Here is a 15,192-nt window from a genome sequence, read left to right on the forward strand (position 1 = left end):
ACTTATAACACAAACAGAAGTTACACCTTTGTAAATGATTATTTTGTATGTAAGTTGTGTTGACTAAGATATTTTATTAAAGACTAGGATGTTTTATTTATAATTGGCCAAAATTGCCTTACTGAACCATTCTATCAATTATAAATACATATTCACACATATACATATTAATACACACATATGCATTTAAATATGTTTTCATATTCACTGAAAGTGAGAATAACACAGTTGATATAAAGTACTTTAAAATATTTTTTATTTTGACCAACAGTACATGTGAAACAAGTGATTTATTTAAATTTTCAAAATTTTCAACAGTTTGTATGTTTCTTTCAACTTGGACCAAAGGCAGTCGTGATCAAATTATAGAGGGCCAGCTGGGCGCAGTGGCTCATGCCTGTAATCCTAGCACTTTGGGAGGTCAAGGCAGGCAGATCATCTGGGGTCAGAAGTTCGAGACCAGCCTGGCCAACGTGGCGAACACCTGTCTCTACTAAAAATACACATATTAGCTTGGTGTCGTGGCATGCTCCCATAGTCCCAGCTCCTCGGGAGGCTGAGGCAGGAGAATCCCTTGAACCCGGGAGGCAGAGGTTGCAGTGAGCAGAGATCACACCACTACACTCTACACTCCAGTCTGGGTGGTAAAGCAAGACTCCGTCTCAAAAAAAAAAAAATATATATATATATATGTATGTGTATGTGTGTATATATATACACACACACACACACACACACAGCGAGCCTAGGGCTGGCACAGTGGCTCACACCTGAATTGAATCCCAGCACTTTGGGATGCTGAGGTGGGTGGATCACCTGAGGTCAGGAGTTTGATACCAGCCTGGCCAACATGGTGAAACCCTGTCTCTACTAAAAATACAAAAATTAGCCGGGTATGGTGGTGCATGTCTGTAATCTCAGCTACTCAGGAGGCTGAGTCAGGAAAATTGCTTGAACCCAGAAGGTGGAGTTTGCAGTGAGCTGAGATCATGCTACTGCACTCCAGCCTGATAGAGAGAGAGTGAGACTCTGTATTAAAATAAAAAATAATAAAAAATGTTAAAGTGAGTCTAAGGCAATGGAAAATTTCACTTGCTAGATTGAATTTTCCTTTTGTTTTAATGTACAGAGTTCCTATAAACTTATTTTAGCCCCAACCTGATTCTATTTAGATTTTGGATTTTTATGAATTTATGATTATTAATAATTTTATACTTCATTGATTAAACTCATACTTTATGATATGTTACCAACTTTCAGAATTTAATAATTTATATTTAATTATTATATTTTAAGCCTATTATTAGTTAGATCTTACCTTGGTTGGCTAAAAGTGTGTCCATATTTTCAGACCATGTCATTGTTTCCGCAGTTGGTGACCTGTAGAAACAGCATCTAACCTTGACAATAGCATTGTGATCTTTTTCTTCTTTAACCAATAGTAATATTCGAGTTACATGTATTTTGAGTTACATCATTCAAATGAACTTCATGCTGTTAATCAAACAGCCAAATGTCAAAAAATTATACAATGCTATTTACAGTAGTTAGCTATAGTGACATAAAGTGGGATGTAATTTGACATCAGCAAATTATTTATTAATCTAGCTGACAGTCTTAAGAATATTTGAGGCTTCTTAAATTCTAATAAAGGCATAAAAGATATCGGTTCTGTGGATCAATGGTGAATTTCTTTTCAACTATGAGTATATTATTTGTTAATTTATGTGACATTACTCTAGCCAAAAAGTTATGATAGCAATGGTGATGAATAAACTATTTTCTAAATTTTTATAGTGTAAAGATTATGTCATAATTATGCATCTCAAAAAAGTTCAAAAAAGTTTTAAGAATTTCTAGCATGTGATGAACTTGAAAACATTTCATTCGTAATATTTCAAAACGTCTTTACCTACTCTGAGGCAGCCTTTATTTCTCTTTAGACTGGTATACTTCTAGTTCTGAGCTGATTTATTTAAATCTAGGAATCTGTCAACAGAGTAATATCTTTTCCAAAGCAGTCAAAAATTTATAGACTAAAGTCTTCTGAAGAAGGTTACTTTTGGGGATGTGATGTAGAAATCATAAATCAGGTTTAAGATATAAACTTTCTGAGATGCAAATATATCATACATTACTCCTCTTAATAAACAAAGATCCTGATGAAATAAGCCCCTATTCATAGAAAGCATCTGCTGCCCAGAAATAAAACCACGTTGGATTATGTAGCTGTGATGTGCAAATGACTTAGTTATGGAAAGAGAGAGTCCAATTTAAAGTTTGTATTGAAATTACCAATAATAAAATAGAGAAAAACTCATATATTGCAATTCTTATAAAACTTTTGTATTTGCATGGCAAGATAACTAATCTTAAACATACTAGTGTGAAGTGATTCCTATGCTTTTGTATTACTTCCTGTAATTTGCTGCAGTTTTTATAGTTTTTGCTAGGATTGATTGTACTTCCTCTACTGATGCAGTTGTAGTTGCATCTTCAGTTAATAATGGTCATCCTCATTAAGGACACATAGAGAGGACACTGTAGCTAAGAATTCATTTTACTATTTTCCATTACTCACATTTCCAATCTCAAATTTCCTTCTCCTGTTGTAGGCAGCTGACTTTCCTTTCTTCCTTGACTTACTAAATCTTGGGGACACAGATTACCTGTGAAACCATTTGGAAATGGTGTTTTTTTTTCATTCAAATAGACACAAAAATTGGGTTGTTCAGTTTCTGTCTTTCATAAATGGAGGATGAGACACAATGCTAGATTTAATTTTACATTGAAGAGATTTTGTGTACTCTATAATCTGTTACTCAAATAAGCTTATGTTATATTTCATATAACTCAAATATTAGATCTTGTAGGAATTCTAAAGTTATACGATCATTTAAAATACACATGCTTAAAAAATATTCCTGTTTGTATACAAAAATTTGGTTGTTAGCAGGGTATTCAAATTAAAGCTACTTAGACCTGTGGAACATATGCTAATGAATAGGATAGAGAGGAACCTGGCCATGCAGAATGCCCATTTTGAATGAGGAACAGGCATCCAGGAAAAACTGAAAAATAAAATCTAGACAAATTCATTCAAAGATGAACATTTATATTCCCATTAGTATGTAAGTCATCTGATGACAGGACTAAATGTTATTTTCTAGCACCAAGAACAGTGTGCCTGGTCTATGAAATATTGAACATATTAACAAATAAATAATGGATGACCAAACCCCAAATATTGACACATATTAAAGCCTTCAATGGAAGAGGGTAAATGGCCTTGAAGATGCTGATAAATTACAGTGATAAAAAGTATTGAAAAGTGTAGCTAAATTGTATTAGCTTCAAAGGCATAGAGTGTTCTGGGCAAGAGAAGATGAAAAATAATGTGAAAACGTCACTGAATCATCATGGACCTCACTCTCAACTCTGAGGTATGTGAGGTTGGAGAGAATAGCTGACATCCATTCTAGAAGGCAGTGTCCTTTAAGGACAGACAGGTTTTACTTAAGCCAAAAGCAAAAAGGCATATTTCATGAAGATCTTTTTGGATATAAAGGAGTATTTATAGAATGAAGTTGTTTACATAAATAATAGCTATTTGTATCGTCTTCATTAATGTAGAGAAACAGTAAAAGAAAGAAAGCAAAGTGTGGGAGATGGTGTAGAACCAAGGATAAAAGAAAAATTCCTAATGTTTTGAATTACAGAGGGATGCTAAAATGTTACAGATATTTTATAGATATAGACATGGAATACTATGGATAATAGAATTAGTTATATGGGTATATCCTAGTATTAATCAAGGTCCACAAAATGCTGACATTGTTTTAAGGAGAAAAAAATTGCCCATCGGCTCTGAAGGAGTACCTCTGCTGGTGTGTAGCAATGCCTGGAATACCCTCAGCTCATTCCTTTATAGCCTATTTCTTATCCAGAAGGTTAAATTTTGACTATCTGAGATGTTGAAAGAGTTGGAGGTAACAGCATTTACTTTTCAGAAATTAGGTGAAGTGTAACTATTTTAAGGAGTAATGCTTGTTTGTTGCCAGTTAAATTTGTAAAATTTGGAGTTTCTTGTAATTCTGTGAAAGAGCAAATTGATGGTATCTATGAATAAACTGAAATACAATATTTATAAAAGCACTAAAATGCACAGCTATGTATTGGATGTTTATAATGTATACCACATTGTGCTAAGCATATCATAGACTTTACTTCATTTAATCTTGAAAATAACAGTCTGTTTTATTCCGATATTACCAATGAGTAAAGAGGCTCAGAGATACAAATAAGTAGTGCAATATTCCACAGACAGTAATGGCCAGAGTTAGAATTGAAACACAAGTGTGTCTGCTTTAACCCAAGTTATTTCATACTTCTTAAATGGATGAGTTAATACATATATATTTGTACTTTATTCATGTTTTGGAACATTTATAATAACTACCTAAAAAGTGTTTTTTTCCTGCAATAGAGATTTATCATATTTCATAGAAATACTATATTTCCTCTAAATAATAGTTAAAATTGTGGTAACTGGCTGCTCAACTGAAAGTTTACATGAAACAGAATTTAAGAATTCATGAACAATATTATTCATGAATTCTTAAAGCTTGTACACTGTCAAATAAAAATAGGGCATTTCTTATGGTAGATGGGAGTAAGAAATATCATCTTCTGTTTTTAAAAAATGTAACTACATAAATGTTAAGAAAGAAATCTATTGAATAAAAGTTGGAGAGAAAAGAGGGTGGTTGATTTTAAACTCTACTGACTTGGTTGACTTTTACTTGATATGTGCTATCTGAAAAAATGGACAATGGCCACTCCCTCATTTCTTTTTTTCTTCCTTTTATTGAATTTTAACAGAAGTTTTGTCTGGCTCTTTTCATTTCTGTGTTTATTTCCTGTAAAATTGTGATGCATAATCAGAGTAAGTTTTTGTTTGTGTATGATTTGCCATGAAAAGTCACTGTGTATCTGAAGCCAGAATTACACTTAGTATTTCATGCGGTTTTGGCTGATTTCCTTTCTATTTTCTTCATTAAGCAAGTGCCATCAAGGCCAGCAGTACCCGTATTGTATGTCCAGAGAAGAGCCAGGCCAGATGGGAACTGCGTGAAAGCAACCAGTTATCTTGCTAATTGTGCCAGCTAGAACCAGTTGTATTGCATTAAAAAATGTGGAATCCAACAACTTAGCTGTTCACACTCAATTAGCAGTGTGCTGGAGAATGGAAAATTCAAGCAAGGAGTCCATGTGCTCCAGGAAGTGACAGCTGCTTCCTTACCCAGCATTTAATATCCAAGTAAAATTTTTTCAATAAACGTTGTGATAATTTTTGCAAGAATCATGTATATGTTATGTCTCTAATTCATCTCATAATTTAAAAAAAAATAAAGAAAGTTCAGTGGTCTATCTCCACTTTATAACCTTTCTTTAGCCCACATAAAGAATGAAGTGCAAAAGTAAGCCACAAATTCTTGACATGTTTTCAAAAAGAAGAAATCAATAGAGAAAGGAGAAAAAATCAGGAAGAAAGACAACAATTAGCGTATTTATCATAAATGAAGGAAATAAAACATCGAGACTAAAAGAAGACTCAAGTGTTTCATTTGTACATCTTCTGAGATAAAAATAGCTGGAAACGGCAACTCACTTCACTGGCATTTTTCGTTCCACTGTCTGTCACAGATGATGCCGAGTTTCTCTTTCTGACTGATCTTCAAGCTGAAGGTAATGTGACAGCAGGAACATTACAATTAGTATGCAAATACCTATCCCCTGGGTTACAAATTGGCATTCTTTAAATCCTGCTATTCTCAGCTTTTTTCTTTTTCTTATTAACTTTTCATTGGTCAAAACACTTAAACTTCTAAGTAATAAATAACTCTTTGAATAAATGTGACATTTCTCTGAGTCTGTGGCATAATTGAAATAAATTCCATCTGAAAGTTTTTTCTGAAGTTCATATTCATCTGTTTGCAAGACAACTATTGTTCACAGGACGTTAAATCAATATATAATGATATACATATTATAAATATATATATTTATAATTAATATTCACCTTTAAGTCTTTAATCTGCCTAAGAGATCATTTTGTTTTCCTTTGTTCTTTGATTTTCAGAGAATCTGAGGAGGGCTCTACCTTTAGTATACTTATCTTAAACAACTATATATGTTTAACTATTTAAGCAATTTTATTCATGAACTAAAATGTTCTAATATAAGACATTGCAGTTTTCTTTGAAATTTATGCAGTTTTTATTGCTTAATAACATACATTTCTCTCTTTTAACCATGGATCTCATGTCATTTTATGCCAATATTTCTTTATGCAATATAATGTTTAATGTAATAAGGCTAATATATTTATCAAAACAAAGACCATATATTGACAATTTTAATTATAGTTAAAGTTTTATAACTTCATGCTTTGTCAAGCTTTTATCTCAATGTAATACAGTTCTTTGGTAGTAAAATTCAACTGGTATGTGTTTATGACCCTCAATGTCAATTAAAAACTCTTGAAAGATTGACAATTTTTCAGGTGGGAGAAAGAAAGCAGTCAGAAGAAGGTAAAAAATGTTCTTCTCCTTGACTTACCGTGGAAATGCCCTAGTTGATCTATAGAAATGGTTAGTATCAGTGGCCCTGGACTAATGAAACTGAGAGAAGTAGAAGAAATGACCTAAAAAGTCGGTGTATCATTAAGAAGGGAAATCATCAATCAGCTCAATCCCTTTTGTTAATTCAAGCACCATTAAGTAATGTTCTTATGATAAGCAAAAACTGAATCATTAAACATATTTTCACTTTTCGTTTTGCTCAGGGGGGATAATGAAGTATTAATTTTATAATATATGCTTGAAAATAGTACAGTTTGGAAAACACACTGTCAAAATTTAAAGACCCTCTTGGTTAAAAAAAAAAAAAGAACCATGCAAAGTCTTTAAGAAATAGGAGCCAGGAATAGGCTTATTTTACATTAAAATGTTAAAACAAAAATTTAAATTTCTATTTTGAGTTTAGTACAATTGCAAGCATGCTTTTTCTCATAAATCCTTCCACAAACCACAATTATTACTTGTTTAATGTGCACTTTCCATTCCTTTCAATCTTCATTGTTTAGAAAAAACTAATAATTGGATTTTATTTATCAAAATGAAGCCTCATAATACAATGAGCAGGTGAGGAAATAAGCTTTCTTATTAGGCTGAATGATGCTTTATAGCATTCAATGTATCTTGACAAAAGATTGCCATATAGATACTGTTGGGACATCTAAATACCGTCAGCTTTTGGTCCAATGGGTTTAGGCTCCATTATCAGAACTTATGCCCAGTGTAATAAGCTAAGTATACAACCCTCCCTGAAAAGATGTCTGTGTCCTAATGCCTGGAACATGTAAATATATTACTTTATGTGACAAAAGAGAAGCTGATTATCTTAGATTATCCTGGTGGATGGGGTGTAATTATAAGGGACCTTTTAAGAGGGGAGAAAGGAGGGTTAACGTCTAGTAGTAGGATATTTCAGGATGAAAACAAGATGTTGGAGTGATGTGAGAAAGGAGTTAAGAGCCAAGGAATGTAGGTGGCCTCTAGAAGCTGAAAAAGGCAGGGAAAGAGATAGTCTCCTCAAAGACTCCAGAAGCATGCAGCCCTGCCAATACCTTGATTTTGACCCAGTGAGACTGATTTTGGACTTCTGGTCCTGATATGGTTTGCCTATGTCCCTACCCAAATCTCATCTTGAATTGTAGCTCCCATAATTCTCACGTATTGTGGGAGGTACCTGGTGGGAGATAATTGAATCATGGGGGCGGTTTACCCCCTACTGTTCTTGTGGTAGTGAATAAGTCTCATGAGACCTAATAATTTCATACGGGGTTTCCCCTTGTGGTTGCCTCTTTCTCTTGTCTGCTGCCATGTAAGATGTGCCTTTCAACAGCTGTGATTGTGAGGCCTCCCCAGCCACGTGGAACTGTGAGTCCATTAAACCTCTTTTTCTTTATAAATTACCTAGTCTCAGGTATGTCTTTATAAGCAGCATGAGAATAGACTAATACATGTCCCCTGGACTCTGAGATAATAAATGTATATTGTTTAAGCAAGTAAGTTGGTGGCAGTTTTTTACAACAGCAATAGAAAATGAATTCATCTAGGGAACTCCTCTCTTTAAAACCCTCCTTAAGAGAAGGAAGGTAAGTAATAAAATAGGCATAAATTTTGAGACAAGAGTAACAAGTTCATATGCAAATGTGGATTCTTCATCCTGGACAATAACCTTGACCTTTCTGAGTCTCTTTGCTACTGATAGTATTGATAATACCTATCTCACAAAGTTATTTTGTGAAATTGAAAGAAAATATAGCAAGCCAACACATCTTACATAGGTTTATTTATATATGCTTATTTATTTTGTTTCCTTTCTCCTCATTTGACATTCACAGAACCATGGTGAAGATAATAATATGGGAGATCTTATGGACAATACTGTCATGCAATCAATGGGAATTTCTGTGGAAAGATATGAGATTTATTCTGCAATATTTTTAAATACTTGTACAAGAAATCATAGGTGCTGGAGGAATATAAAACTTTAATCAGACAGTATAAAATTGGTCATTCTGGAGAATTAACATGATGAGAGTATGTGTGGAATAATTGGAAGACTGAGAGGCAGATGGGAAAGTTAAAGATCATGTTTAACTCCATAATATATAACAATTATGTACATACATATATAATATAAATATATAAGTTTTATTTGTCAATTACAAAATTAATTAACTGATTTAAAAAGTAAAGGGGATTTAGCAGAGTCATAGAAGGTATTTCTTTTCAGTTTATGGGTTAATGACACAAATTATACTCATAAACCACTTTGGAGCTATAATGTTTTTGGGAACTGGACTTCGCAGTCAGCTTTCTAGTTTAAAAAGTAACATAGTTTTTTCTCCTTGAAATTGCAAAACAAAGTTTAAGCAAATTTTTTAAAAAAGTATAGTATGCTGGTCCAAACATGAGATAACAAGGGTGGCTACAGATGGATGGAACAGTAAACATCATTGGTATTACGTCTGTGCAGAGGAGATGGGTTTAAGAGGGTCAAAGGAACAGATTTCAAATCTGGTAGCTTGAAAGAATGGTGATTCCACTCATGATCATGGCAATCCATTAAAAAAACAGGGTTAGGAAAATCAATACATAAAAAAAAGGTTTAGAGATATGTAGAACATTTAGATATGGTTTCCTTAACTTTCCTGTCATAGTAATTTCATAGGCATATTCAAAGACAATATAGAGCATTTAAATCTACATGAGACCCCACTATTAACCTAAGAAACTACTGCTGTTTATACTTCATCATTAAAGGTAGGATAAAAAAATTAATAAGAACTTAATTCTGGTACTTGCATAATTTAAGCAAAAGTATCATATTTTATCTTGATACAAGTGCTAAACAATGTTCTTTTTTTTAAAAAAAATGCCGATTTGATTGTATGACATCCAAGTGAGAATGTCATAAAAGATTTATGGGAAAAACAGCATAACAGTTAAAATAATTGAGGATTTTAACCAATAACAGTTAAAATACTTCAGACATACGTGTCAGAAACTTTCTGAGCATTATCTCCTTGGTTATTATTCTATAAGATAGTCAATATTTTTATTCATATTTTAAATATGAGGAAACTAAGACTCTAAGAGGCTAAATATCTTGCTTAGGGTTGCATAACTAGAAAGGGGAAGGACTAAAGCAAGACTGAGTGGGGGCAACTTGGTATTTAGGTGTCAGTGATAGTTAAATCTGTTAGATTTAGTTTAACAGGTGAAATGACAGAGAAAAATGGAGCTGAGAACTGAGGGCTTAAATGTTCATTTATTCAATAAATATTTAAATACTTTAGTGACTGCTGAATGTAGAGTAACACTTATATTTTAGGAACAGAAAAGGGAAATGAGCTAGGGAAGATTTAATGCAATAAGCCAGAGAAAAGTTAAGGCTACAGTGTGGCATGGAATTTCCTTTAAAAACACTGTTCACAGCCTTTTGGGAAGAAGAAAGAATGATCAAAAAGTCAGGTGACAAAGAGAGGTTAAGGAGAATGAGGAGCAATAAAATACTGTGAAATTTGTTAAGATGGTCTCTTGCACAGGTCACAGCAAAGGAGATCAACAAGAACCAGATTAGATGAGCAGGACAGTTCACCACAAAATAGCACTGATCGTTATTAGCCCATATTATGTTTCTATTCAAATTATAATAGGAAAGGAAAGATTAATTTTTTTTTACAATTGTCTTCTTAGATTTATATAATAGGGTTATATAAGTGGTTTATTTTAGGACTAAATAATTTGAAAGTTAATTTTCTTTTCATAAACAAATGGGAAGAGAAAATTATATTTTCTTGATTCTGCTTTGCCTCAAGTTACTGCTATATGAGGTTCAATTTATAAAGCAATGAGCCTGAGTTGTGTATGGTTCATCAATTATTTCTGAGAACAGTTCTAATGGAGAAGTTAGAAATGTTTTGAGCAATGGCAATACCACTGAAATGTGTCTGATCTCCCAAAGTGGCTGCTTGGAAATATAACGCTCATTTGGATGTATAGTTCTTAGTATGCTTGTTGACGAATTTGTCGCATTACTTGCTAGTCACACTTCATGATTGTTATGCCCTAAATGTATTTTCTTTGTGTTTTCTTAGAACATGTACTATCATTGATAGTCAAAGAAATATCTGCCTTAGTAAAATAAAATATTTAGAAGTTCAAGATTTCTGATGTAAGTAAAAATGTCTTTTCTTATGTTTTAAAAGTAAATAACATTTTTTCACTTTAGTTAATTCATATACCTCAATGAATTAATTAAAATAGTATGATAGATATAAAAGTATTGTATAAATTTAAAAGTCAGCTTTTGGGAGGTAGAGAATGTTTAAATCCACATTGTAATCTCATAGTCATCATCATATTTGTTATCATTTGATCTGTTGCAATTTTCTTTTACTGTAGCTGAATATTTTTAGAACACAAAGATAAATAATCATTTAATTGGCCCCTTCCCCTGTGTTTTACATTTCTGTGTTGCCATCGTGTATACCCAGCATCCGTTAAACTATTCTCCTGAGCTAACCTTTCCTGTCTTTGCTGTCTGGTGAAGACCTCAGTATTCAATGCAAAAATATGCAAGGCAGAGTAGCAGTCATGGGAGATATTAATAAAGCTAAGTAATATAATTTTAAAAAGAGTATTTTAACTGAAATCTATGTACGCAGTATTTTTTATTTAATAAAAAATAAAAAAGTTAATTTTTTATTAACTTTTTAATAAAAAATTTGATAAGAAATTAGCTCAATGGAATACCACAGTCTGGGTAGTAAAATTCTATTAGGTAATATCACAGTCTGGGTAGTGGAATGTTGACATACTGAGAGGAATGATTCCTTGTAAATTCTACCATTTCAAAAACGTACAATATTTGAGATGGTACTAAGATTCTCTTAATATTTTGGGGCACTGATGCCTAACAAAAAATGGAAGTAACACAAATTTAAGCTATATGTGTCTATTACATCCAAATACATTTTAAGTATAGCATACAAGATCGTTGACTATTTTATAAGGGAATGGCTCAAGATCTTTTATAATATATTACTAGAATAAATTATCAAAGCCATGATATAAATTAAAGTTTATTTAATTATGTTATTGCAACTATATCCACATTTCAACTATGAATAACTTGTACCATCCTATTTATAAACTATTCTGAATAGAAAAGGAAAAAGACAAATAAAATTCTCACCCAGCCAATCACTTTTTTTTCCCTCAACTCATAACAAGATTATTTTTATTTATTTTCTTCATGACCAGGTATCTCCCCCGGCATGGTCAGTTTGCTTTCATATCATTTTTTTTTAACCCTTAACTTGTAAACTTCATTTTTTTTAATGGAGAAGGAAAAATGGCAATTAAAAACTATCCACTCTTTCTTGCAAGTATTATAAAATACCTGGCTTGATTCTTAGGGATATTCAACCATTCATTTTTTTGACAGGTTAAATGGGTTTCTCTTAATATGTAGATTATTGCTGAAATAACTCTCTTTTTAACAGTATAAAGAAGGCAGGAAGTCATCTAATATGTGCACTGCCAGGCATCAGACAGTAACCAGGTCTTGCATTGAATTTATCATTCTTTGACTACTTGAGCCTTTTATTTTATTTTTTTTATTTGTTTTTTAGATGGGGTTTCACTCTTGTTGCCCATGCTGAGTGCAATAGCACGATCTCAGCTCACTGCAACCTCCGCCTCCTTGGTTCAAGCGATTCTCTGGCCTCAGCCTTCCAACTAGCTGAGATTACAGGCATCCGCCAGAGTGCTCAGCTAATTTTTGTATTTTTATTAGAGATGGGGTTTCACCATGTTGGCTAGGCTGGTCTCGATCTCCTGACCTCAGGTGATCCACCCTTCTCGGTCTCTCAAAGAGCTGGGATTGCAGGCGTGAGCCACTGTGCCCGGCCTGAGCCTTTTGATCTTCTGATTAGTGGTGCTTTAGGCTTGACTTATAGACTGGCTACAGGAAATTCAGAAATATCATACATATATTAATTTTCAATTAACTGATTTTTAGATAATATGCTTTACACGGAAGAGCATTACACAAGTTGTTAATCTGGATGCTATTACAACAAATATACTTTGTTCAACAGCAACTAAAAAATTTTTTTGTTGTTGATTTCCCAATGATTACCTAGAAGTCCAAAATGCTAGCCTGGTAGTATGTAAACTGTTTTTCTAAAACACAGGTGTTTGTGTTTTTGTTTTCCCTCTCAGACACACTGACTGCCTGGTATTCCCTGAAAGTCCCACTGTTTCATAACTACTTCTGTTCGTGAAATTTCTTCTACTTGGAATTCTCTACCCAGTTTTTGTCTTCTGTAATTTCTCAAGGCATAGCTTAAAAATTATACCCTCTTAGAAGCCTTTGGTGTTCTCCAAAGAACCAACCTATCAATAACCTTCAGTTGGTAGCATTGCGATGCTGCTGATTACATATTTTCTACTGCAATATCCAATGTTCCAGTCTTTTTTCTTATCTAAGGTAGAGACACAGTCTTGTACATCTCACAACATATGGTATAGTGCCTAGCACTATATGAATGTCCAGTGACTATTTGCAAAAAGAATAAATGAAATGGATAGGTAGAAAAACAATATGTAAAACTAAGGAACACATTCAAAAAATGAGTAACCAAAAATGAGGAAGAGGTTCTTAAGTAAATTATTAGTGACAATGATCTCTATTAGTAAGCTGCTATCATGTGCAACACACTGCATACTAGCTTTAAAGAGAGTATCTAATTTCATTCTCATAAAAATTCTAAGATCCTCATTATATATGTGAGAAAACAAGCTCAGAGAATCATTTCCTTCTTCCCAAAAGTTACTTAGTTTAAGTGGTGGAGAAAGGATTCAAACAGGTTTAACTGATTCCAAAATCCATGTTCTTTCACGATTTAAAATTTCAAATTATGTTCATCCTTTGCTGCAACAAAAGAATAAAAGTAGCAAGCTTCATCCTGATGACCCATGAAATGATTATTTTTAGGGAAGCTAAGCTCTGTGAGAATAATACAATGAACAGGTTTATTCGGGATCATACCTTAATGCTGTGATTTGTAGGTCCAGATATGGTGATAAATATTTAATTAGAAGAGTATATGAAATACATGTTAAAAAGAGGATTTGTGCAAACTCATTAGGCAGGCTTTCAAGCTTTGTAATGACGTAAGTGACAAGTGGATTACGGTTTATTTTAAAAGACGTGTCAACCCAATCTTGTTGGGGGAAGGGAAAGAAAGTGGAGAAAGAGAAAAAGAGAGATGGAACGCATATTCTTTTGCAAATTTAACAAATGATTTCACATGCTTCATGCTGTTTATTCTGTGGGATTGTTCTCTTAGTAGTTAAATATACATACTTATAAATACCACATATTTCCTACTGTCTGTTTAAACTTTTGCAACTCATTCTTTATTTCCAATAGCTCTTTTCTCTTCAGCATCTGTGTTTTTCTGTGTTTTTTGTGTCCCAAGTTTCTTACATATATTACAATACAATTCAGAGGCCTCTTTTTTATTTTATCAAGTTTTTAAGCTAGAAATAGAAACAATGTCCAGTGACCTTCCATGATATAACTTTAAAAGTGTATTGTACTCATTGTCCTATGAAAAGATCTAATTCTTCCTGAAATAGAATTCAGTATAGAATCCCAATATAGAATATAATTCAATTCTAAAACAAAAATGGAAGAATGTTAGTAGAAAATACTTCATAAACTGTATTTGATCTTGACTGTAATAGCATATAACTATTTATTATCTCTTCTTTAAGGGTGATAACCTAAAGTGAGCATTAAGATTTTTTACTCATGGTTACATGACAAGTACGCTTTTTAAATTAATAACTGCTGGATGGGGAATTGAAGCTCAGGTCTCTTTAAGTCCAAATATACTTTCTACTACACTTATGTTGAAAAGTTCACTGTCTAGAAATGTAGCCTAGATTAGCAAAGGCATGCAGACCCAAAGACAATGCTATATATACATCTTTTTATAATCACGATGTTTTTAGAGAGCCATATGTTAAAGTAAACTTTTTCCAAAGGATTAATAATTTTGAATTATATTTTAAGTCATAAACATGTTTTTACTTTTTTCAGCTTTTTATTTTGACATAATTATATATTCACAGGCAGATATAAAGACAGAACAGACAGGTTTCCGACCCTTTGCACAGTCTATCCCAGTGGTTGGCATGGTTTGCATCTTATATAATTATAGTGCAGTAACAAACCAGTAGTTGACAGTGGGGTATATGTGTTTGCCCTTTGTCATTTTATCACATTTGTAGATTTACATAACCATCAATGAAGTCAAGACACAGAACTATTCCATTACCTCAAAGATCTCCCTCATGTTATGCCCTTATAGTACCTTCTCTGCATCATCCCTAACCCTTGGAAACCACTCATCTCTTTTTTTTTTTTTTTGTCATTTTGAGAATATTATAAAAATACGATCATACCTTACATGACCTTTTGAGATGGGCTCTTTCCAATCAGCATAGTGTTCTTGTGATTAATCCACATCATTTCCCATGT

General features: G+C 32.9%; 1 protein-coding gene and 1 long non-coding RNA gene across 6 annotated transcripts in view; one reads left to right on the forward strand and one right to left on the reverse strand.

Annotated features, from left to right (window-relative positions):
* The window catches only part of LOC129531652 (uncharacterized), a 556,454-nt gene that overhangs the window by 389,310 nt on the left and 151,952 nt on the right, over positions 1-15,192 (forward strand). The window lies entirely within an intron of this gene.
* The window catches only part of RGS21 (regulator of G protein signaling 21), a 50,292-nt gene that overhangs the window by 18,589 nt on the left and 16,511 nt on the right, over positions 1-15,192 (reverse strand). Inside the window, exons 2-3 of the mRNA XM_004028069.3 lie at positions 5,672-5,742; positions 1,319-1,395 (exon numbers count right to left, since the gene is read on the reverse strand). Coding sequence (XP_004028118.1) covers positions 1,319-1,395; positions 5,672-5,682 — 88 coding nt within the window. The 5' untranslated portion in view covers positions 5,683-5,742. The remainder of the gene's footprint in view (positions 1-1,318; positions 1,396-5,671; positions 5,743-15,192) is intronic.

This window comes from Gorilla gorilla, chromosome 1 (genome assembly GCF_029281585.2).
Source record: "Gorilla gorilla gorilla isolate KB3781 chromosome 1, NHGRI_mGorGor1-v2.1_pri, whole genome shotgun sequence".
In the NCBI taxonomy this organism is placed as follows: Eukaryota; Metazoa; Chordata; class Mammalia; order Primates; family Hominidae; genus Gorilla; species Gorilla gorilla.